Here is a 26,535-nt window from a genome sequence, read left to right as displayed (position 1 = left end):
CCGGCAGCCACCATACACACACCTCCGATCATAGATGACACCGGCAGCCACCATACACACACCTCCGCTGATAGATGACACCACCGGCCACCATACACACACCTCCGCTCATAGATGACACCAGCGGCCACCATACACACACCTCCGCTCATTGATGACACCGGCAGCCACCATACACACACCTCCGATCATAGAGGACACCGGCAGCCACCATACACACACCTCCGCTCATAGATGACACCACCGGCCACCATACACACACCTCCGCTCATAGATGACACCACCGGCCACCATACACACACCTCCGCTCATAGATGACACCACCGGCCACCATACACACACCTCCGCTGATAGATGACACCGGGAGCCACCATACACACCTCCGCTCATAGATGACACAGGCAGCCACCATACACACACCTCCGCTCATAAATGACACCGGCAGCCACCATACACACACCTCCGCTCATAGATGACACCGGCGGCCACCATACACACACCTCTGCTCATAGATTACACCGGCAGCCACCAAACACACACCTCCGCTCATAGATGACCCCGGCGGCCACCATACACACACCTCCGCTCATAGATGACACCGCCTGCCACCATACACACACCTCCGCTCATAGATGACACCGGCGGCCACCATACACACACCTCTGCTCATAGATTACACCGGCAGCCACCAAACACACACCTCCGCTCATAGATGACCCCGGCGGCCACCATACACACACCTCCGCTCATAGATGACACCGCCTGCCACCATACACACACCTCCGCTCATAGATGACACCAGCGGCCACCATACACACACCTCCGCTCATTGATGACACCGGCAGCCACCATACACACACCTCCGATCATAGAGGACACCGGCAGCCACCATACACACACCTCCGCTGATAGATGACACCGGGAGCCACCATACTCACCTCCGCTCATAGATGACACAGGCAGCCACCATACACACACCTCCGCTCATAAATGACACCGGCAGCCACCATACACACACCTCCGCTCATAGATGACACCGGCGGCCACCATACACACACCCCTGCTCATAGATTACACCGGCAGCCACCAAACACACACCTCCGCTCATAGATGACACAGCCTGCCACCATACACACACCTCCGCTCATAGATGGAACCGGCAGCCGCCATACACACACCTCCGCTCATAGATGACACCGCCTGCCACCATACACACACCTCCGCTCATAGATGGCACCGGCAGCCGCCATACACACACCTCCGCTCATAGATGACACCGCCGGCCACCATACACACCCCTCCGCTCATAGATGTCACCGGCGGCCGCCATACACACACCTCCGCTCATAGATGACACCGGCAGCCACCATACACACACCTCCGCTCATAGATGACACTGGCGGCCAACATACACACACCTCCGCTCATAGATGACACCGGCGGCCACCATACACACACCTCCGCTCACAGATGACACCGGCGGCCACCATACACACACCTCCGCTCATAGATGACACCCGGCGGCCACCATACACACACCTCCGCTCATAGATGACACAGCCGGCCAACATGCACACACCTCCACTCATAGAGTACATTGGCGGCCACCATACACACACTGGAGGTCACAGAACAATGACACGGTGACACTGGGAGGTTACACCGATGCTTGGGGGAGGGGGCCTCTCACAATAGTGTTACACTGACACAGGCTGTTAGCCCCCAGATGCCGTCTTTGCCCTGGGAATGTGGCCGGTGTCATGTCTCGGCTCTGGCACTGGCAGGTGTATTGATTCACCATCAGGAAGTTCTGTTCCCCTGAAGCACTTTCCTCTATTATAATTATTGTTTGCTTTGGGTAAAGCAAAGGCTGCATTTGTAGACTAGGAAGTTTATATTAATATGCTTTATTTAAAGATATACACACCTCTGTACTCATTTTATCGTGACCCTGAATAATAATTTAGACTTGTTGCTTTTATTCAACCAGCAAATTATTTTTTGAGGGGAAATGACATAGGTGTCCCCCAAAAGATAGACGGTGTACAAGAGGCATTATTGTGGGGAAAAAAATAATTCTCAGCTTTTCTTTACATTGGCTATTACAGCAATCAAATGCTTCCTATAATTGCAGACCAGCTTTTTGCATGTCTCCACAGGTATTTTTGCCCATTCATCTTTAGCAATGAGCTCCAAATCTTTCAGGTTGGAGGGTCTTGTTGCCATCACCCTGATCTTTAGCTCCCTCCACAGATTCTCAATTGGATTCAAGTCAGGCCTGGCCACTCCAAAATGTTAATGCTCTTGTCTGCTAACCATTTCTTCACCACTTTTGCTGTGTGGTTTGGATCACTGTCGTGCTGAAATATCCACTGGTGCCCAAGGCCAAGTTTCTCTCCAGACTGCCTGATGTTGTCATTGAGAATCCTCATGTAGTGCTCATTTTTTCATGGTGCAATTTACTGTGATTAGGTTCCCTGGTCCATTGGCTGAAAAACTCCCCCATGGCATTAGGTTCCCATCATGTGTGGCAGTAAGGATGATGTTCATTGGGTTGAAGGCATCTCCTTTTTTACGTCAAATGAAGGAAACATCATTGTGACCAAACAATTCAATTTTTGTTTCATCTGACATAACACAGAACACCAGAAGTCTTCTTCTTTGTCCAGATGAGCATTTGCAAAGGCAAAGCGAGCTTTTGTGTGCCTTATTATCCTCCTTGATCTGCATCTGTGGAACCCAGCAGTGTGCAGTGTCCTTTGAATTGTCTGCCTTGAGACATTGCCACCAGCAGAGCCCAGATTCACCAGGATGGCCTTGGTGGTGACCCTTGCCTTCTTTTTCACCTCTCTCACTATCCTCCTGGCCAGCACAGGTGTCACTTTCAGCTTCCGACCACTCTTAGATTTTCCACAGTGCGGAACATCTTTTATTTTTAATAATAGTTTGCACTGTAGTCACTGGAACTTGAAAACATTTAGAAATGGCCTTGTAATCCTTTCCTGACTTGTGAGCAGCCACAATGCGCAGCCGCAGGTCCTCACTGAGCTTTTTCCACAATTATGCCTCTTGTACATCGTCTTATTATCTTTTGGGGACCCCGATGTCACTTCCCGTCAAAAAATTACTTGCTGGTTGAATAAATGTAACTTTAAGTCAAAATTTTTCCAGGGGTAGGAATAATTATGGGCAGCACTGTAAATGGAAATAAATATGGCAGCCTCTATATCACTCTCACCTCGGGTTCACATAAAACACAGATTTTAATGTCGGGATAAGTATAGCAGACAAGTCACTGAGTCCATGTGGTGGTGGAGAAGAGGACACATGGAGGCGGGCTCTGCCAAATAGGCATGAAATCGAAGAGGTGAAGGAGAGGGACACATAAGGGTGTATGTTCAAGGGAGGGGCATGGAGCTATGATGATGGCGTGTAAGCTACAGAGAACAGATGGGTCTTTAGTTGAAGGTGGGGGTGAGCCTGAGGGGGAGAAATTTCAATAGAGTAGGGGCTGCTCTGGGGAAGTCTTGCAGCCTTGCAATGAGCAAGTGATGTGAGAGGTGGACATCCATAGAGTGTTGGAGGAGCAGGGAGAGAGGGTTGGGGAGTATCTCTGGATGAGATGGGAGGTGTATGAAGGGTAGGTATGGTGGAGGGATCTGTATGCCAGGCAGAGCAGTGTGAATGTAAATCTAAGTGGGACAGGGAGCCAGTGATGGGACTTGTGAAGAGGGGCAGCTGAAGAGGAGCGACAGGAGTGAATGAGCCTGGAAGCTGCGTTCATAACAGATTGCAGGGGCGGAGTTTGTTCTCAGGTGTGGAGTCTGTTCTCAGGGGTGGGATGAAGTCTGATCCCAGTTGGTGAAGTTTGGTCCTGGGGGTGGAGTCTGGTCTCAGGGGGCAGAGTCTGGTCTCGGGGTGGATTATGGTCCCAGGGGGTGGAGTCTGGTTTCAAGGGGCAGAGTTTTGTCTCAGGGGTGGAGTCTGGTCCCAGGGGTCGGGTGGAGTCTGGTCCTACTTGGTGGAGTTTGGTCCTTGGGGTGGTGTCTGGTCTCAGGGGTGGGGTGGAGTTTGGCGCCAAGGGTGGCGTGGAGTCTGGCCTTGGGGCAGAGTTTTGTCTCAGGGGCGTAGTCTGGTCCCAGGGGTTGGGTGGAGTCTGGTCTCAGGGGTCGGGTGGAGTCTGGTCCTACTTGGTGGAGTTTGGTCCTGGGGGTGGAGTCTGGTCTCAGGGGTGGGGTGGACTTTGGTGCCAGAGGTGGGGTGGAGTCAGGTCTCGGGGCAGAGTTTTGTTTCAGGGGCGGAGTCTGGTCTCAGGGCATACTTTTGTCTCAGGGGTGGAGTCTGGTCTAAGGGGGTGGAGTCTGGTCTCAGGGGTTGGGTGGAGTTTGGTGCCAGAGGTGGGGTGGAGTCAGGTCTCGGGGCAGAGTTTTGTCTCAGGGGCCGAGTCTGGTCTCAGGAAGTGCAGGCAGGATGGCATTGCAGGAGTCCAGGCGGGAGATGACCGGAGCAAGGGACAGGAGTTTGGCGGTATCCGAGGTCAGGCAGGGGCGGATTTTGGCGATATTGCGAGTTTTGATTTTTGCAGTCCCAGCAGTTGAAGCAGACGTAATATGGCAGAGTAGAAGTGAGTGGATATTGGTTGTAACGAGCTTTCATGACCGCAAAGGACCAATAGCAAGTCTTCAATGTTTAAAGGGGAGGAGCTTCCTCCTGACAATCATGAGTCCCGCGTGATTATGTTCTGCCAGAGAAAAAATAGAGTCAAATCAACGTGATTAAAAAATGTGATGAATTCTGTGCAGTGAATGATTAATGTTTATCTGATCTCTCTGCATAATAATGTACAAATAATGTGACTTACCATCACCAAATCTCAGGTCCGGATTTACATCACAGGAGCCTATAGGCACAGATGTCCTGGCACCCTAGACTCCGCCCACCATGAACCTACAGACTCCCACCAAACCGCAGTGCAAGTGTGCTGGCTGGCCCAGCTGTCACTTCTCCACTACTTCCCTTGCCTGTCATAGGTAGCTACAGGTGTTACTTAGTATTAGTTAGAGTGACCAGGCGTCCTGGATTCGGGGTCCGCTGTCCCAGGCAGCATGAGGTCCTGGGAAACGTCCCGCTTTCAGCAGCGGGACGTCCCGGCCTCGGGACTCTGGCCACTCTATCCTCATGAACTGGCAGCGGCGTCTATAGATGCCGTGCAAGTTCATTGCCTGCAGCCCCACTCCAGCCTCCTTACTGTCTTCCGGTGTCTGTTCCGACACCGGCAGGCGAGCAGGGCTACGGCAAGATGGCTGTTTGTGTCTACAGTACAGGGCTTCGGGCGCCATCTTGCCGTAGCCCTGTCAGCGCAGGAGACGAGCAGGAGGAAGGTGGTCCCGGGAGCAGCGCGCCAGAGGCCGGAAACTTCTGCCAGGTGAGTAAATGCTTTCTTTTCCAGGTGAAATGTTTGCCCGCATTGCGTTTCTTTTCTGGTGAAATGTTTGCCCGCATTGCGTTTCTTTTCCAGGTGAAATGTTTGCCCGCATTGCGTTTCTTTTCTGGTGAAATGTTTGCCCGCATTGCGTTTCTTTTCTGGTGAAGTATTTGCCCGCATTGCGTTTCTTTTCCAGGTGAAATGTTTGCCCGCATTGCGTTTCTTTTCCAGGTGAAATGTTTGCCCGCATTGCGTTTCTTTTCTGGTGAAATGTTTGCCCGCATTGCGTTTCTTTTCTGGTGAAATGTTTGCCCGCATTGCGTTTCTTTTCTGGTGAAGTATTTGCCCGCATTGCGTTTCTTTTCCAGGTGAAATGTTTGCCCGCATTGCGTTTCTTTTCCAGGTGAAATGTTTGCCCGCATTGCGTTTCTTTTCTGGTGAAATGTTTGCCCGCATTGCGTTTCTTTTCTGGTGAAATGTTTGCCCGCATTGCGTTTCTTTTCTGGTGAAATGTTTGTCCGCATTGCGTTTCTTTTCTGGGGAAATGTTTGCCCGCATTGCGTTTCTTTTCTGGTGAAATGTTTGCCCGCATTGCCTTTCTTTTCTGGTGAAATGTTTGCCCGCATTGCGTTTCTTTTCTGGGGAAATGTTTGCCCGCATTGCGTTTCTTTTCTGGTGAAATGTTTGCCCGCATTGCGTTTCTTTTCCAGGTGAAATGTTTGCCCGCATTGCAATTCTTTTCTGGTGAAATGTTTGCCCGCATTGCGTTTCTTTTCTGGGGAAATGTTTGCCCGCATTGCGTTTCTTTTCTGGGGAAATGTTTGCCCGCATTGCGTCTCTTTTCTGGTGAAATGTTTGCCCGCATTGCGTTTCTTTTCTGGTGAAATGTTTGCCCGCATTGCGTTTCTTTTCTGGTGAAATGTTTGCCCGCATTGCGTTTCTTTTCTGGTGAAATGTTTGCCCGCATTGCATTCCTTTTCTGGTGAAATGTTTGCCCGCATTGCGTTTCTTTTCTGGTGAAATGTTTGCCCGCATTGCGTTTCTTTTCTGGTGAAATGTTTGCCCGCATTGCGTTTATTTTGTACTGACATGTTTGCCCGCATTGCGTTTATTTTGTACTGACATGTTTGCCCGCATTGCGTTTATTTTATACTGACATGTTGCCCGCATTGCGTTTATTTTATACTGACATGTTGCCCGCATTGCGTTTATTTTCTGGTGAAATGTTTGCCCACATTGCATTAATTTTCTGGTGAAATGTTTGCCCGCATTGCGTTTATTTTGTACTGACATGTTTGCCCGCATGGGGCTTGATTCACAAAGCGGTGCTAACCTACTTAGCACGTCTAAAGTCTTTAGACGTGCTAACCAGGGTGCTAAGTAGGTTAGCAACTGATTTCTCAATCAGATCGCGCGCTAACTTTGCGCGCGCAAAGTTTTACGCGCGCAAAGTTTTATGCGCGCTAAATCCCATAGGCTTTAATGGGCACTTCGCGCGGAGCGCCCTGCGCTCTGTGCAGTGCGCGCGTAAAGTTTTATGCGCATAAAGTTTTACGCGCATAAAGTTTTGCGCGCAAAAAGCTGGTTTAGACGTGCTAAGAGGGTTTTTACAGGCGTGCTAACAGTTAGCACTGCTTTGTGAATCAAGCCCATTGTGTTTATTTTGTACTGACATGTTGCCCGCATTGTGTTTATTTTGTACTGACATGTTGCCCGCATTGTGTTTATTTTGTGCTGACATGTTGCCCATTGCGTTTATTTTCTGGTGTCCGGGGTAACCGTTACTGCATTTATTATTTAATGGTCATAGATGGCTATGTTTGCTGCTTTGTGGTTACGGTATACTATTAGCATCACACAGTTTCTGCACACCCATGATGCAAAGTCTCGTTTGTCCACATCATGGCGTAAACACTGCTTTCTTATGCCTCGCTGTTACATCATTATGTTAGCTCCGCCCTTACAATGTAATGGCCACGCCCAATTTACACCGCGGCGCGCGCCCCCCTCCCCCCCCCCCCCCGGTCTTCATCGCTGCGTGCTCTTCAGCCTTCCCACTTTTTAAGTAAACGAGTGCAGGTTTAACCTCCGTTCAGGTTTCCTGGAACTGTAACCAAGGATTGAACTTTGTCCCAATCAGTAGCTGATCCCCCCTTTCCCATGAGAAATCTATTCCTTTTCACAAACAGGCCATCAGGGGGCGCTGTATGACTGATATTGTGGTGAAACCCCTCCCACAGTGTGATGTCATCACCCTGGCTTGCCTTGACAGGGTCCTGTTTGTGAGCCTTGTTGCATTGTGGGAAATACCAGCTGTTTCCAACTGCCAAGCAACCAATATCTCCCTCTGTGCATAGTACTCTCTAACAAACATTCCGCACAGATCACCTGGCAGAACTAAAGATGTCACCACCGTGTGATAAATGTCAGAATGTAAATCAGGGAGAGGAAAGATTTTACAATGGGCAAACACTGACTAAATCACCTATAAATGATTATTGTAAAATATAAGCCATTTTATTCATTGTTATTTTCACTACAGGTCCTCTTGAACGTCTGTTCATAGGCTCTGGTTAATATTCTTGTTTTAGAGCATTTTTCTCAGCAGAAGTTTTCACTGATCTTTCTTTTATCACGGCAGATTGGCGACCGCAATGGGGAACTTACAGCCCGTATGAATGTAACACAATTAAAGTCAGCGCTTGGCATCGATGCCAGTGAAGATGATGGCGATGGATCGCAGTATGACGGCTATGAAGCGCAAGGTAGGTTGCGATTTTGTATAGAGATTGATTTCCTCTGAATGAACTCTCAGATTCTTTGTGATTTCATGCTTTACACAGAGTCACTGAGATTTGGTGTTGTGCAGAGAGTCACTGAGATTTAGTGCTGTGCAGAGAGTCACTGAGATTTAGTGCTGTGCAGAGAGTCGCTGAGATTTAGTGCTGTGCAGAGAGTCACTGAGATTTGGTGCTGTACAGAGAGTCACTGAGATTTGGTGCTGTGCAGAGAGTCACTGAGATTTGGTGCTGTACAGAGAGTCACTGAGATTTGGTGCTGTACAGAGAGTCACTGAGATTTGGTGCTGTGCAGACAGTCACTGAGATTTGGTGCTGTACAGAGAGTCACTGAGATTTGGTGCTGTGCAGAGAGTCACTGAGATTTAGTGCTGTGCAGAGAGTCACTGAGATTTGGTGCTGTACACAGAGTCACTGAGATTTGGTGCTGTACAGAGAGTCACTGATATCTGGTGCTGTACAGAGAGTCACTGAGATTTGGTGCTGCACAGAGAGTCACTGAGATTTGGTGCTGCACAGAGAGTCACTGAGATTTAGTACTGTGCAGAGAGTCACTGAGATTTAGTGCTGTACAGAGAGTCACTGAGATTTGGTGCTGTACAGAGAGTCACTGAGATTTGGTGCTGTGCAGAGAGTCACTGAGATTTAGTGCTGTGCAGAGAGTCACTGAGATTTGGTGCTGTACACAGAGTCACTGAGATTTGGTGCTGTACAGAGAGTCACTGATATCTGGTGCTGTACAGAGAGTCACTGAGATTTGGTGCTGTACAGAGAGTCACTGAGATTTGTTCCTCTATGGAGAGTCACTGAGACATGGTGCTGTACAGAGAGTCACTGAGATTTGGTGCTGTACAGAGAGTCACTGAGATTTGGTGCTGTACAGAGAGTCACTGAGATTTGGTGCTGTACAGAGAGTCACTGAGATTTGGTGCTGTACAGAGAGTCACTGAGATTTGGTGCTGTACAGAGAGTCACTGAGATTTGGTGCTGTGCAGAGAGTCACTGAGATTTAGTGCTGTGCAGAGAGTCACTGAGATTTGGTGCTGTGCAGAGAGTCACTGAGATTTGTTCCTCTATGGAGAGTCACTGAGACATGGTGCTAAACAGAGAATCACTGAGATTTGGTGCTGTACAGAGAGTCACTGAGATTTGTTCCTCTATGGAGAGTCACTGAGACATGGTGCTAAACAGAGAATCACTGAGATTTGGTGCTGTACAGAGAGTCACTGAGATTTGTTCCTCTATGGAGAGTCACTGAGACATGGTGCTAAACAGAGAATCACTGAGATTTGGTGCTGTACAGAGAGTCACTGAGATTTGGTGCTGTACAGAGAGTCACTGAGATATGGTGCTAAACAGAGAGTCACTGAGATTTGGTGCTGTACAGAGAGTCACCGCCAGGACCGTCCTGCGTAGGCGCAGTGGCCATCGACTGGCAGAAGCGAAAGTGAGCCGCGGCAGGGGAATGGAGGATCGTTTGGTAACTTCGCGGGCACAGGGCGGCTGCAGAAGCTGGCAGAAGCCCCAGGTAACAAACTTTTTTTTTGTTAATATCTTCCGGTCCGCTTTAAGCCGGTTATCATTTAATGCAGAGTTTTACTTTAAGAATGCTGCTGGCAGCAGTCAGCCGAGCGTCTCTGTGCCCCGCATTATTAGAGAGCGCGGCGACGCGGGTGTCATGCGGCCTCAGTCTTCATCTCTACAGATAGCAAGCGGGGTCACAATTCAGTGCAGGAAGCTCAAACGCCGCAGCTACACTTCAACTCAAAGGATATGTATGTTTTATCGTTTGCAAAGTGTAAACTATCCTGACATCGGGGGAGCACATCACTGGCCACGCCCCCGTCCCGCCCCCGTCCCATGCCGCAGAACACCGTGTCTGTTGACATACCGTGTTGGTGTTCAAGGTGGAGTTTGGTAAATATGAAAAAGTTCCAGCTTCCTTCTAGTTATAAACAGTCCTATTTATGGCCACGTGCACCTCTGTCAGATACACGGAAATATGGGACACTATACTCATACAGGGCAGGGTCTCCCTTTATTAGGAACACTATACTAATACTGGTTAGGGTCTCCCTTTATTAGGAACACTATACTAATACTGGGCAGGGCCTCCCTTTATTAGGAACACTATACTCATACAGGGTAGGGTCTCCCTTTATTAGGAACACTATACTAATACTGGGCAGGGCTCCCCTTTATTGGGAACACTATACTAATACTGGGTAGGGCCTCCCTTTATTAGGAACACTATACTAATACTGGGTAGGGCCTCCCTTTATCAGGAACACTATACTAATACTGGGCAGGGCCTCCCTTCATTAGGAACACTATACTAATACTGGGCAGGGCCTCCCTTTATTGGGAACACTATACTAATTCTGGGTAGGACCTCCCTTTATTAGGAACACTATACTAATACTGGGTAGGGTCTCCCTTTATTTGGAACACTATACTAATACTGGGTAGGGTCTCCTTTTATTAGGAACACTATACTAATACTGGGTAGGGTCTCCCTTTATTAGGAACACTATACTAATACTGGGTAGGGCCTCCCTTTATTAGGAACACTATACTAATACTGGGTAGGGCCTCCCTTTATTAGGAACACTATACTAACACTGGGCAGGGCCTCCCTTTATTAGGAACACTATACTAATACTGGACAGGGCCTCCCTTTATTAGGAACACTATAATAATACTGCGCAGGGCCTCCCTTTATTAGGAACACTATACTAATACTGGGTAGGGTCTCCCTTTATTAGGAACACTATACTAATACTGGGTAGGGCCTCCCTTTATTAGGAACACTATACTAATATTGGGTAGGGCCTCTCTTTATTAGGAACACTATACTAATACTGGCTAGGGCCTCCCTTTATTAGGAACACTATACTAATACTGGGCAGGGCCTCCCTTTATTAGGAACACTATACTAATACTGGGTACAGCCTCCCTTTATTAGGAACACTATACTAATACTGGGTAGGGTCCCCCTTTATTAGGAACACTATACTAATACTTGGCATGGCCTACCTTTATTAGGAACACTATACTTTATACTGGGTAGGGCCTCCCTTTATTAGGAACACTATACTAATACTGGGCATGGCCTACCTTTATTAGGAACACTATACTTTATACTGGGCAGGGTATCCCTTTATTAGGAACACTACACTAATACTGGGTAGGGACTCCATTTATTAGGAACACTATACTAATACTGGGCAGGGCCTCCCTTTATTAGGAACACTATACTAATACTGGGTAGGTCCTCCTTTTATTAGGAACACTATACTAATACTGGGTAGGGCCTCCCTTTATTAGGAACACTATACTAATACTGGGCAGGGCCTCCCTTTATTAGGAACACTATAATAATACTGGGTAGGGTCTCCCTTTATTAGTAACACTATACTAATACTGGGTAGGGCCTCCCTTTATTAGGAACACTATACTAATACTGGGTAGGGTCTCCCTTTATTAGTAACACTATACTAATACTGGGCAGGGCCTCCCTTTATTAGGAACAGTATACTAATACTGGGTAGGGCCTCCCTTTATTAGGAACACTATACTAATACTGGGTAGGTCCTCCCTTTATTAGGAACACTATACTAATACTGGGTAGGGCCTCCCTTTATTAGGAACACTATACTAATACTGGGTAGGTCCTCCCTTTATTAGGAACACTATACTAATACTGGGTAGGTCCTCCCTTTATTAGGAACACTATACTAATACTGGGTAGGGCCTCCCTTTATTAGGAACACTATACTAATACCGGGTAGGGTCTCCCTTTATTAGTAACACTATACTAATACTGGGCAGGGCCTCCCTTTATTAGGAACAGTATACTAATACTGGGTAGGGCCTCCCTTTATTAGGAACACTATACTAATACTGGGTAGGGCCTCCCTTTATTAGGAACACTATACTAATACTGGGTAGGTCCTCCCTTTATTAGGAACACTATACTAATACTGGGTAGGGCCTCCCTTTATTAGGAACACTATACTACTACTGGGTAGGTCCTCCCTTTATTAGGAACACTATACTAATACTGGGTAGGGCCTCCCTTTATTAGTAACACTATACTAATACTGGGTAGGGCCTCCCTTTATTAGGAACACTATACTAATACTGGGTAGGGTCTCCCTTTATTAGGAACACTATACTAATACTGGGCAGGGTCTCCCTTTATTAGGAACACTATACCAACATTGGGTAGGGTCTCCCTTTATTGGGAACACTATACTAATACTGGGCAGGGCCTCCCTTTATTAGGAACACCATACTAATACTGGGTAGGGCCTCCCTTTATTAGTAACACTATACTAATACTGGGCAGGCCCTCCCTTTATTAGGAACACTATACCAACATTGGGTAGGGTCTCCCTTTATTGGGAACACTATACTAATACTGGGCAGGGCCTCCCTTTATTAGGAACACTATACTAATACTGGGTAGGGTCTCCCTTTATTAGGAACACTATACTAATACTGGGTAGGGTCTCCCTTTATTAGTAACACCATACTAATACTGGGCAGGGCCTCCCTTTATTAGGAACAGTATACTAATACTGGGTAGGGCCTCCCTTTATTAGGAACACTATACTAATACTGGGTAGGGCCTCCCTTTATTAGGAACACTATACTAATACTGGGTAGGTCCTCCCTTTATTAGGAACACTATACTAATACTGGGTAGGGCCTCCCTTTATTAGGAACACTATACTAATACTGGGCAGGGCCTCCCTTTATTAGGAACACTATAATAATACTGGGTAGGGTCTCCCTTTATTAGTAACACTATACTAATACTGGGTAGGGCCTCCCTTTATTAGGAACACTATACTAATACTGGGTAGGGTCTCCCTTTATTAGTAACACTATACTAATACTGGGCAGGGCCTCCCTTTATTAGGAACAGTATACTAATACTGGGTAGGGCCTCCCTTTATTAGGAACACTATACTAATACTGGGTAGGGCCTCCCTTTATTAGGAACACTATACTAATACTGGGTAGGTCCTCCCTTTATTAGGAACACTATACTAATACTGGGTAGGGCCTCCCTTTATTAGGAACACTATACTAATACTGGGTAGGTCCTCCCTTTATTAGGAACACTATACTAATACTGGGTAGGTCCTCCCTTTATTAGGAACACTATACTAATACTGGGTAGGGCCTCCCTTTATTAGGAACACTATACTAATACTGGGTAGGGTCTCCCTTTATTAGTAACACTATACTAATACTGGGCAGGGCCTCCCTTTATTAGGAACAGTATACTAATACTGGGTAGGGCCTCCCTTTATTAGGAACACTATACTAATACTGGGTAGGGCCTCCCTTTATTAGGAACACTATACTAATACTGGGTAGGTCCTCCCTTTATTAGGAACACTATACTAATACTGGGTAGGGCCTCCCTTTATTAGGAACACTATACTACTACTGGGTAGGTCCTCCCTTTATTAGGAACACTATACTAATACTGGGTAGGGCCTCCCTTTATTAGTAACACTATACTAATACTGGGTAGGGCCTCCCTTTATTAGGAACACTATACTAATACTGGGTAGGGTCTCCCTTTATTAGGAACACTATACTAATACTGGGCAGGGTCTCCCTTTATTAGGAACACTATACCAACATTGGGTAGGGTCTCCCTTTATTGGGAACACTATACTAATACTGGGCAGGGCCTCCCTTTATTAGGAACACCATACTAATACTGGGTAGGGCCTCCCTTTATTAGTAACACTATACTAATACTGGGCAGGGCCTCCCTTTATTAGGAACACTATACCAACATTGGGTAGGGTCTCCCTTTATTGGGAACACTATACTAATACTGGGCAGGGCCTCCCTTTATTAGGAACACTATACTAATACTGGGTAGGGTCTCCCTTTATTAGGAACACAATACTAATACTGGGTAGGGTCTCCCTTTATTAGGAACACTATACTAATACTGGGTAGGGTCTCCCTTTATTAGTAACACTATACTAATACTGGGCAGGGCCTCCCTTTATTAGGAACAGTATACTAATACTGGGTAGGGCCTCCCTTTATTAGGAACACTATACTAATACTGGGTAGGGCCTCCCTTTATTAGGAACACTATACTAATACTGGGTAGGGTCTCCCTTTATTAGGAACACTATACTAATACTGGGCAGGGTCTCCCTTTATTAGGAACACTATACCAACATTGGGTAGGGTCTCCCTTTATTGGGAACACTATACTAATACTGGGCAGGGCCTCCCTTTATTAGGAACACCATACTAATACTGGGTAGGGCCTCCCTTTATTAGTAACACTATACTAATACTGGGTAGGGCCTCCCTTTATTAGGAACACTATACTAATACTGGGTTGGGCCCCCCTTTATTAGGAACACTATACTAATACTGGGTAGGGCCTCCCTTTATTAGGAACACTATACTAATACTGGGTAGGGTCTCCCTTTATTAGGAACACTATACTAATACTGGGCAGGGTCTCCCTTTATTAGGAACGCTATACTAACACTGGGCAGGGCCTCCCTTTATTAGGAACACTATACTAATACTGGTTAGGGTCTCCCTTTATTAGGAACACTATACTAATACTGGGTAGGGCCTCCCTTTATTAGGAACACTATACTAATATTGGGTAGGTTCTCCCTTTATTAGGGACACTATACTAATACTGGGTAGGCTCTCCCTTTATTAGGAACACTATACTAATACTGGGTAGGGTCTCCCTTTATTAGGAACACTATACTAATACTGGGTAGGGCCTCCCTTTATTAGGAACACTATACTAATATTGGGTAGGGCCTCTCTTTATTAGGAACACTATACTAATACTGGATAGAGCCTCCCTTTATTAGGAACACTATACTAATACTGGGCAGGGCCTCCCTTTATTAGGAACACTATACTAATACTGGGTACAGCCTCCCTTTATTAGGAACACTATACTAATACTGGGTAGGGCCCCCCTTTATTAGGAACACTATACTAATACTGGGCATGGCGTACCTTTATTAGGAACACTATACTTTATACTGGGTAGGGCCTCCCTTTATTAGGAACACTATACTAATACAGGGCATGGCCTACCTTTATTAGGAACACTATACTTTATACTGGGCAGGGTCTCCCTTTATTAGGAACACTACACTAATACTGGGTAGGGACTCCATTTATTAGGAACACTATACTAATACTGGGCAGGGCCTCCCTTTATTAGGAACACTATAATAATACTGGGTAGGGTCTCCCTTTATTAGTAACACTATACTAATACTGGGTAGAGCCTCCCTTTATTAGGAACACTATACTAATACTGGGCAGGGCCTCCCTTTATTAGGAACACTATAATAATACTGGGTAGGGTCTCCCTTTATTAGTAACACTATACTAATACTGGGTAGGGCCTCCCTTTATTAGGAACACTATACTAATACTGGGTAGGGTCTCCCTTTATTAGTAACACTATACTAATACTGGGCAGGGCCTCCCTTTATTAGGAACAGTATACTAATACTGGGTAGGGCCTCCCTTAGGAACACTATACTAATACTGGGTAGGGCCTCCCTTTATTAGGAACACTATACTAATACTGGGTAGGTCCTCCCTTTATTAGGAACACTATACTAATACTGGGTAGGGCCTCCCTTTATTAGGAACACTATACTAATACTGGGCAGGGCCTCCCTTTATTAGGAACACTATAATAATACTGGGTAGGGTCTCCCTTTATTAGTAACACTATACTAATACTGGGTAGGGCCTCCCTTTATTAGGAACACTATACTAATACTGGGTAGGGTCTCCCTTTATTAGTAACACTATACTAATACTGGGCAGGGCCTCCCTTTATTAGGAACAGTATACTAATACTGGGTAGGGCCTCCCTTTATTAGGAACACTATACTAATACTGGGTAGGGCCTCCCTTTATTAGGAACACTATACTAATACTGGGTAGGTCCTCCCTTTATTAGGAACACTATACTAATACTGGGTAGGGCCTTCCCTTATTAGGAACACTATACTAATACTGGGTAGGTCCTCCCTTTATTAGGAACACTATACTAATACTGGGTAGGTCCTCCCTTTATTAGGAACACTATACTAATACTGGGTAGGGCCTCCCTTTATTAGGAACACTATACTAATACTGGGTAGGGTCTCCCTTTATTAGTAACACTATACTAATACTGGGCAGGGCCTCCCTTTATTAGGAACAGTATGCTAATACTGGGTAGGGCCTCCCTTTATTAGGAACACTATACTAATACTGGGTAGGGCCTCCCTTTATTAGGAACACTATACTAATACTGGGTAGGTCCTCCCTTTATTAGGAACACTATACTAATACTGGGTAGGGCCTCCCTTTATTAGGAACACTATACTACTACTGGGTAGGTCCTCCCTTTATTAGGAACACTATACTAATACTGGGTAGGGCCTCCCTTTATTAGTAACACTATACTAATACTGGGTAGGGCCTCCCTTTATTAGGAACACTATACTAATACTGGGTAGGGTCTCCCTTTATTAGGAACACTATACTAATACTGGGCAGGGTCTCCCTTTATTAGGAACACTATACCAACATTGGGTAGGGTCTCCCTTTATTGGGAACACTATACTAATACTGGGCAGGGCCTCCCTTTATTAGGAACACCATACTAATACTGGGTAGGGCCTCCCTTTATTAGTAACACTATACTAATACTGGGCAGGGCCTCCCTTTATTAGGAACTCTATACCAACATTGGGTAGGGTCTCCCTTTATTGGGAACACTATACTAATACTGGGCAGGGCCTCCCTTTATTAGGAACACTATACTAATACTGGGTAGGGTCTCCCTTTATTAGGAACACTATACTAATACTGGGTAGGGTCTCCCTTTATTAGTAACACTATACTAATACTGGGCAGGGCCTCCCTTTATTAGGAACAGTATACTAATACTGGGTAGGGCCTCCCTTTATTAGGAACACTATACTAATACAGGGTAGGGCCTCCCTTTATTAGGAACACTATACTAATACTGGGTAGGGTCTCCCTTTATTAGGAACACTATACTAATACTGGGCAGGGTCTCCCTTTATTAGGAACACTATACCAACATTGGGTAGGGTCTCCCTTTATTGGGAACACTATACTAATACTGGGCAGGGCCTCCCTTTATTAGGAACACCATACTAATACTGGGTAGGGCCTCCCTTTATTAGTAACACTATACTAATACTGGGCAGGGCCTCCCTTTATTAGGAACTCTATACCAACATTGGGTAGGGTCTCCCTTTATTGGGAACACTATACTAATACTGGGCAGGACCTCCCTTTATTAGGAACACTATACTAATACTGGGTAGGGTCTCCCTTTATTAGGAACACTATACTAATACTGGGTAGGGTCTCCCTTTATTAGTAACACTATACTAATACTGGGCAGGGCCTCCCTTTATTAGGAACAGTATACTAATACTGGGTAGGGCCTCCCTTTATTAGGAACAGTATACTAATACTGGGTAGGGCCTCCCTTTATTAGGAACACTATACTAATACTGGGTAGGGCCTCCCTTTATTAGGAACACTATACTAATACTGGGTAGGTCCTCCCTTTATTAGGAACACTATACTAATACTGGGTAGGGCCTCCCTTTATTAGGAACACTATACTACTACTGGGTAGGTCCTCCCTTTATTAGGAACACTATACTAATACTGGGTAGGGCCTCCCTTTATTAGTAACACTATACTAATACTGGGTAGGGCCTCCCTTTATTAGGAACACTATACTAATACTGGGTAGGGTCTCCCTTTATTAGGAACACTATACTAATACTGGGCAGGGTCTCCCTTTATTAGGAACACTATACCAACATTGGGTAGGGTCTCCCTTTATTGGGAACACTATACTAATACTGGGCAGGGCCTCCCTTTATTAGGAACACCATACTAATACTGGGTAGGGCCTCCCTTTATTAGTAACACTATACTAATACTGGGCAGGGCCTCCCTTTATTAGGAACTCTATACCAACATTGGGTAGGGTCTCCCTTTATTGGGAACACTATACTAATACTGGGCAGGGCCTCCCTTTATTAGGAACACTATACTAATACTGGGTAGGGTCTCCCTTTATTAGGAACACTATACTAATACTGGGTAGGGTCTCCCTTTATTAGTAACACTATACTAATACTGGGCAGGGCCTCCCTTTATTAGGAACAGTATACTAATACTGGGTAGGGCCTCCCTTTATTAGGAACACTATACTAATACAGGGTAGGGCCTCCCTTTATTAGGAACACTATACTAATACTGGGTAGGGTCTCCCTTTATTAGGAACACTATACTAATACTGGGCAGGGTCTCCCTTTATTAGGAACACTATACCAACATTGGGTAGGGTCTCCCTTTATTGGGAACACTATACTAATACTGGGCAGGGCCTCCCTTTATTAGGAACACCATACTAATACTGGGTAGGGCCTCCCTTTATTAGTAACACTATACTAATACTGGGCAGGGCCTCCCTTTATTAGGAACTCTATACCAACATTGGGTAGGGTCTCCCTTTATTGGGAACACTATACTAATACTGGGCAGGACCTCCCTTTATTAGGAACACTATACTAATACTGGGTAGGGTCTCCCTTTATTAGGAACACTATACTAATACTGGGTAGGGTCTCCCTTTATTAGTAACACTATACTAATACTGGGCAGGGCCTCCCTTTATTAGGAACAGTATACTAATACTGGGTAGGGCCTCCCTTTATTAGGAACACTATACTAATACAGGGTAGGGCCTCCCTTTATTAGGAACACTATACTAATACTGGGTAGGGTCTCCCTTTATTAGGAACACTATACTAATACTGGGCAGGGTCTCCCTTTATTAGGAACACTATACCAACATTGGGTAGGGTCTCCCTTTATTGGGAACACTATACTAATACTGGGCAGGGCCTCCCTTTATTAGGAACACTATACTAATACTGGGTACAGCCTCCCTTTATTAGGAACACTATACTAATACTGGGTAGGGCCCCCCTTTATTAGGAACACTATACTAATACTGGGCATGGCCTACCTTTATTAGGAACACTATACTTTATACTGGGTAGGGCCTCCCTTTATTAGGAACACTATACTAAAACTGGGCATGGCCTACCTTTATTAGGAACACTATACTTTATACTGGGCAGGGTCTCCCTTTATTAGGATCACTATACTAATACTGGGTAGGGCCTCCCTTTATTAGGAACACTACACTAATACTGGGTAGGGACTCCATTTATTAGGAACACTATACTAATACTGGGTAGGGTCTCCCTTTATTAGGAACACTACACTAATACTGGGTAGGGACTCCATTTATTAGGAACACTATACGAATACTGGGCAGGGCCTCCCTTTATTAGGAACACTATAATAATACTGAGTAGGGTCTCCCTTTATTAGTAACACTATACTAATACTGGGTAGGGCCTCCCTTTATTAGGAACACTATACTAATACTGGGCAGGGCCTCCCTTTATTAGGAACACTATAATAATACTGGGTAGGGTCTCCCTTTATTAGTAACACTATACTAATACTGGGTAGGGCCTCCCTTTATTAGGAACACTATACTAATACTGGGTAGGGTCTCCCTTTATTAGTAACACTATACTAATACTGGGCAGGGCCTCCCTTTATTAGGAACAGTATACTAATACTGGGTAGGGCCTCCCTTAGGAACACTATACTAATACTGGGTAGGGCCTCCCTTTATTAGGAACACTATACTAATACTGGGTAGGTCCTCCCTTTATTATCAACACTATACTAATACTGGGTAGGGCCTCCCTTTATTAGGAACACTATACTAATACTGGGCAGGGCCTCCCTTTATTAGGAACACTATAATAATACTGGGTAGGGTCTCCCTTTATTAGTAACACTATACTAATACTGGGTAGGGCCTCCCTTTATTAGGAACACTATACTAATACTGGGTAGGGTCTCCCTTTATTAGTAACACTATACTAATACTGGGCAGGGCCTCCCTTTATTAGGAACAGTATACTAATACTGGGTAGGGCCTCCCTTTATTAGGAACACTATACTAATACTGGGTAGGGCCTCCCTTTATTTGGAACACTATACTAATACTGGGTAGGTCCTCCCTTTATTAGGAACACTATACTAATACTGGGTAGGGCCTCCCTTTATTAGGAACACTATACTAATACTGGGTAGGTCCTCCCTTTATTAGGAACACTATACTAATACTGGGTAGGTCCTCCCTTTATTAGGAACACTATACTAATACTGGGTAGGGTCTCCCTTTATTAGTAACACTATACTAATACTGGGCAGGGCCTCCCTTTATTAGGAACAGTATACTAATACTGGGTAGGGCCTCCCTTTATTAGGAACACTATACTAATACTGGGTAGGGCCTCCCTTTATTAGGAACACTATACTAATACTGGGTAGGTCCTCCCTTTATTAGGAACACTATACTAATACTGGGTAGGGCCTCCCTTTACTAGGAACACTATACTACTACTGGGTAGGTCCTCCCTTTATTAGGAGCACTATACTAATACTGGGTAGGGCCTCCCTTTATTAGGAACACTATACTAATACTGGGTAGGGTCTCCCTTTATTAGGAACACTATACTAATACTGGGCAGGGTCTCCCTTTATTAGGAACACTATACCAACATTGGGTAGGGTCTCCCTTTATTGGGAACACTATACTAATACTGGGCAGGGCCTCCCTTTATTAGGAACACCATACTAATACTGGGTAGGGCCTCCCTTTATTAGTAACACTATACTAATACTGGGCAGGGCCTCCCTTTATTAGGAACACTATACCAACATTGGGTAGGGTCTCCCTTTATTGGGAACACTATACTAATACTGGGCAGGGCCTCCCTTTATTAGGAACACTATACTAATACTGGGTAGGGTCTCCCTTTATTAGGAACACTATACTAATACTGGGTAGGGTCTCCATTTATTAGGAACACTATACTAATACTGGGTAGGGTCTCCCTTTATTAGTAACACTGTACTAATACTGGGCAGGGCCTCCCTTTATTAGGAACAGTATACTAATACTGGGTAGGGCCTCCCTTTATTAGGAACACTATACTAATACTGGGTAGGGCCTCCCTTTATTAGGAACACTATACTAATACTGGGTAGGTTCTCCCTTTATTAGGAACACTATACTAATACTGGGCAGGGTCTCCCTTTATTAGGAACACTATACCAACATTGGGTAGGGTCTCCCTTTATTGGGAACACTATACTAATACTGGGCAGGGCCTCCCTTTATTAGGAACACCATACTAATACTGGGTAGGGCCTCCCTTTATTAGTAACACTATACTAATACTGGGTAGGGCCTCCCTTTATTAGGAACACTATACTAATACTGGGTTGGGCCCCCCTTTATTAGGAACACTATACTAATACTGGGTAGGGCCTCCCTTTATTAGGAACACTATACTAATACTGGGTAGGGTCTCCTTTTATTAGGAACACTATACTAATACTGGGCAGGGCCTCCCTTTATTAGGAACACTACACTAATACTGGGATGGGCCCCCCTTTATTAGGTACACTATACTAATACTGGGTAGGGTCTCCCTTTATTAGGAACACTATACTAATACTGGGTAGGGTCTCCCTTTATTAGGAACACTACACTAATACTGGGATGGGCCCCCCTTTATTAGGTACACTATACTAATACTGGGCAGGGTCTCCCTTTATTAGGAACGCTATACTAATACTGGGCAGGGTCTCCCTTTATTAGGAACGCTATACTAACACTGGGCAGGGCCTCCCTTTATTAGGAACACTATACTAATACTGGTTAGGGTCTCCCTTTATTAGGAACACTATACTAATACTGGGTAGGGCCTCCCTTTATTAGGAACACTATACTAATATTGGGTAGGGTCTCCCTTTATTAGGAACACTATACTAATACTGGGCAGGGCCTCCCTTTATTAGGAACACTATACTAATACTGAGTAGGGCCTCCCATTATTAGGAACACTATACTAATACTGAGTAGGGCCTCCCATTATTAGGAACACTATACTAATACTGGGTATAGGGTCTCCCTTTATTAGGAACACTATACTAATACTGGGTATAGGGTCTCCCTTTATTAGGAACACTATACTAATACTGGGTATAGGGTCTCCCTTTATTAGGAACACTATACTAATACTGGGTAGGGTCTCCCTTTATTAGGAACACTATACTAATACTGGGTAGGGTCTCCCTTTATTAGGAACACTATACTAATATTGGGTAGGGTCTCCCTTTATTAGGAACACTATACTAATACTGGGCAGGGCCTCCCTTTATTAGGAACACTATACTAATACTGAGTAGGGCCTCCCATTATTAGGAACACTATACTAATACTGAGTAGGGCCTCCCATTATTAGGAACACTATACTAATACTGGGTAGGGCCTCCCTTTATTAGGAACACTATACTAATACTGGGTAGGGCCTCCCTTTATTAGGAACACTATACTAATACTGGGCAGGGCCTCCCTTTATTAGGAACACTATACTAATACTGGGCAGGGCCTCCCTTTATTAGGAACACTATACTAATACTGGGTAAGCTCTCCCTTTATTAGGAACACTATACTAATACTGGGTAGGTCCTCCCTTTATTAGGAACACTATACTAATACTGGGTAGGGCCTCCCTTTATTAGGAACACTATACTAATACTGGGTAGGTCCTCCCTTTATTAGGAACACTATACTAATACTGGGTAGGTCCTCCCTTTATTAGGAACACTATACTAATACTGGGTAGGGCCTCCCTTTATTAGGAACACTATACTAATACTGGGTAGGGTCTCCCTTTATTAGTAACACTATACTAATACTGGGCAGGGCCTCCCTTTATTAGGAACAGTATACTAATACTGGGTAGGGCCTCCCTTTATTAGGAACACTATACTAATACTGGGTAGGGCCTCCCTTTATTAGGAACACTATACTAATACTGGGTAGGTCCTCCCTTTATTAGGAACACTATACTAATACTGGGTAGGGCCTCCCTTTACTAGGAACACTATACTACTACTGGGTAGGTCCTCCCTTTATTAGGAGCACTATACTAATACTGGGTAGGGCCTCCCTTTATTAGGAACACTATACTAATACTGGGTAGGGTCTCCCTTTATTAGGAACACTATACTAATACTGGGCAGGGTCTCCCTTTATTAGGAACACTATACCAACATTGGGTAGGGTCTCCCTTTATTGGGAACACTATACTAATACTGGGCAGGGCCTCCCTTTATTAGGAACACCATACTAATACTGGGTAGGGCCTCCCTTTATTAGTAACACTATACTAATACTGGGCAGGGCCTCCCTTTATTAGGAACACTATACCAACATTGGGTAGGGTCTCCCTTTATTGGGAACACTATACTAATACTGGGCAGGGCCTCCCTTTATTAGGAACACTATACTAATACTGGGTAGGGTCTCCCTTTATTAGGAACACTATACTAATACTGGGTAGGGTCTCCATTTATTAGGAACACTATACTAATACTGGGTAGGGTCTCCCTTTATTAGTAACACTGTACTAATACTGGGCAGGGCCTCCCTTTATTAGGAACAGTATACTAATACTGGGTAGGGCCTCCCTTTATTAGGAACACTATACTAATACTGGGTAGGGCCTCCCTTTATTAGGAACACTATACTAATACTGGGTAGGTTCTCCCTTTATTAGGAACACTATACTAATACTGGGCAGGGTCTCCCTTTATTAGGAACACTATACCAACATTGGGTAGGGTCTCCCTTTATTGGGAACACTATACTAATACTGGGCAGGGCCTCCCTTTATTAGGAACACCATACTAATACTGGGTAGGGCCTCCCTTTATTAGTAACACTATACTAATACTGGGTAGGGCCTCCCTTTATTAGGAACACTATACTAATACTGGGTTGGGCCCCCCTTTATTAGGAACACTATACTAATACTGGGTAGGGCCTCCCTTTATTAGGAACACTATACTAATACTGGGTAGGGTCTCCTTTTATTAGGAACACTATACTAATACTGGGCAGGGCCTCCCTTTATTAGGAACACTACACTAATACTGGGATGGGCCCCCCTTTATTAGGTACACTATACTAATACTGGGTAGGGTCTCCCTTTATTAGGAACACTATACTAATACTGGGTAGGGTCTCCCTTTATTAGGAACACTACACTAATACTGGGATGGGCCCCCCTTTATTAGGTACACTATACTAATACTGGGCAGGGTCTCCCTTTATTAGGAACGCTATACTAATACTGGGCAGGGTCTCCCTTTATTAGGAACGCTATACTAACACTGGGCAGGGCCTCCCTTTATTAGGAACACTATACTAATACTGGTTAGGGTCTCCCTTTATTAGGAACACTATACTAATACTGGGTAGGGCCTCCCTTTATTAGGAACACTATACTAATATTGGGTAGGGTCTCCCTTTATTAGGAACACTATACTAATACTGGGCAGGGCCTCCCTTTATTAGGAACACTATACTAATACTGAGTAGGGCCTCCCATTATTAGGAACACTATACTAATACTGAGTAGGGCCTCCCATTATTAGGAACACTATACTAATACTGGGTATAGGGTCTCCCTTTATTAGGAACACTATACTAATACTGGGTATAGGGTCTCCCTTTATTAGGAACACTATACTAATACTGGGTATAGGGTCTCCCTTTATTAGGAACACTATACTAATACTGGGTAGGGTCTCCCTTTATTAGGAACACTATACTAATACTGGGTAGGGTCTCCCTTTATTAGGAACACTATACTAATATTGGGTAGGGTCTCCCTTTATTAGGAACACTATACTAATACTGGGCAGGGCCTCCCTTTATTAGGAACACTATACTAATACTGAGTAGGGCCTCCCATTATTAGGAACACTATACTAATACTGAGTAGGGCCTCCCATTATTAGGAACACTATACTAATACTGGGTAGGGCCTCCCTTTATTAGGAACACTATACTAATACTGGGTAGCGCCTCCCTTTATTAGGAACACTATACTAATACTGGGCAGGGCCTCCCTTTATTAGGAACACTATACTAATACTGGGCAGGGCCTCCCTTTATTAGGAACACTATACTAATACTGGGTAAGCTCTCCCTTTATTAGGAACACTATACTAATACTGGGTAGGGTCTCCCTTTATTAGGAACGCTATACTAATACTGGGTAGGCTCTCCCTTTATTAGGAACACTATACTAATACTGAGTAGGGTCCCCCTTTATTAGGATCACTATACTAATACTGGGTAGGGTCTCCCTTTATTAGGAACACTATACTAATACTGAGTAGAGCTTCCCTTTATTAGGAACACTATACTAATACTGAGTAGAGCTTCCCTTTATTAGGAACACTATACTAATACTGGTTAGGGCCTCCCTTTATTATGAACGCTATACTAATACTGGGCAGGGTCCCCCTTTATTAGGATCACTATACTAATACTGGGCAGGGTCTCCCTTTATTAGGAACACTATACTAATACTGGGTAGGCTCTCCCTTTATTAGGAACACTATACTAATACTGAGTAGAGCCTCTCTTTATTAGGAACACTATACTAATACTGGTTAGGGCCTCCCTTTATTATGAACGCTATACTAATACTGGGCAGGGTCCCCCTTTATTAGGATCACTATACTAATACTGGGTAGGGTCTCCCTTTATTAGGAACACTATACTAATACTGGGCAGGGTCTCCCTTTATTAGGAACACTATACTAATACTGGGTAAGGTCTCCCTTTATTAGGAACACTATACTAATACTGGGTAGGGTCTCCCTTTATTAGGAACACTATACTAATACTGGGCAGGGCCTCCCTTTATTAGGAACACTATACTAATACTGGGTAAGGTCTCCCTTTATTAGGAACACTATACTAATACTGGGCAGGGTCCCCCTTTATTAGGATCACTATACTAATACTGGGCAGGGTCTCCCTTTATTAGGAACACTATACTAATACTGGGCAGGGTCCCCCTTTATTAGGATCACTATACTATTACTGGGTAGGGTCTCCCTTTATTAGTAACACTATACTAATACTGGGCAGGGTCCCCCTTTATTAGAATCACTATACTAATACTGAGTAGGGTGTTCCTTTATTAGGAACACTATACTAATACTGGGCAGGGTCTCCCTTTATTAGGAACACTATACTAATAC

General features: G+C 44.8%; 1 protein-coding gene across 7 annotated transcripts in view; it reads left to right on the top strand.

Moving 5' to 3' along the window:
- Positions 1-26,535, top strand: part of GPSM1 (G protein signaling modulator 1) — a 324,213-nt gene that overhangs the window by 126,242 nt on the left and 171,436 nt on the right. For all 7 annotated transcript variants that reach the window (XM_068249096.1, XM_068249099.1, XM_068249094.1 and 4 more), the window contains one exon: positions 8,067-8,190. In XM_068249096.1, the coding sequence (XP_068105197.1) occupies positions 8,067-8,190 (124 nt within the window). The remainder of the gene's footprint in view (positions 1-8,066; positions 8,191-26,535) is intronic.

Source organism: Hyperolius riggenbachi, chromosome 8 (genome assembly GCF_040937935.1).
Source record: "Hyperolius riggenbachi isolate aHypRig1 chromosome 8, aHypRig1.pri, whole genome shotgun sequence".
Lineage (NCBI taxonomy): Eukaryota > Metazoa > Chordata > Amphibia > Anura > Hyperoliidae > Hyperolius > Hyperolius riggenbachi.
The sequence above is the reverse complement of the archived record's forward strand: the minus strand, read 5'-3'. Positions and strand labels throughout refer to the sequence as shown.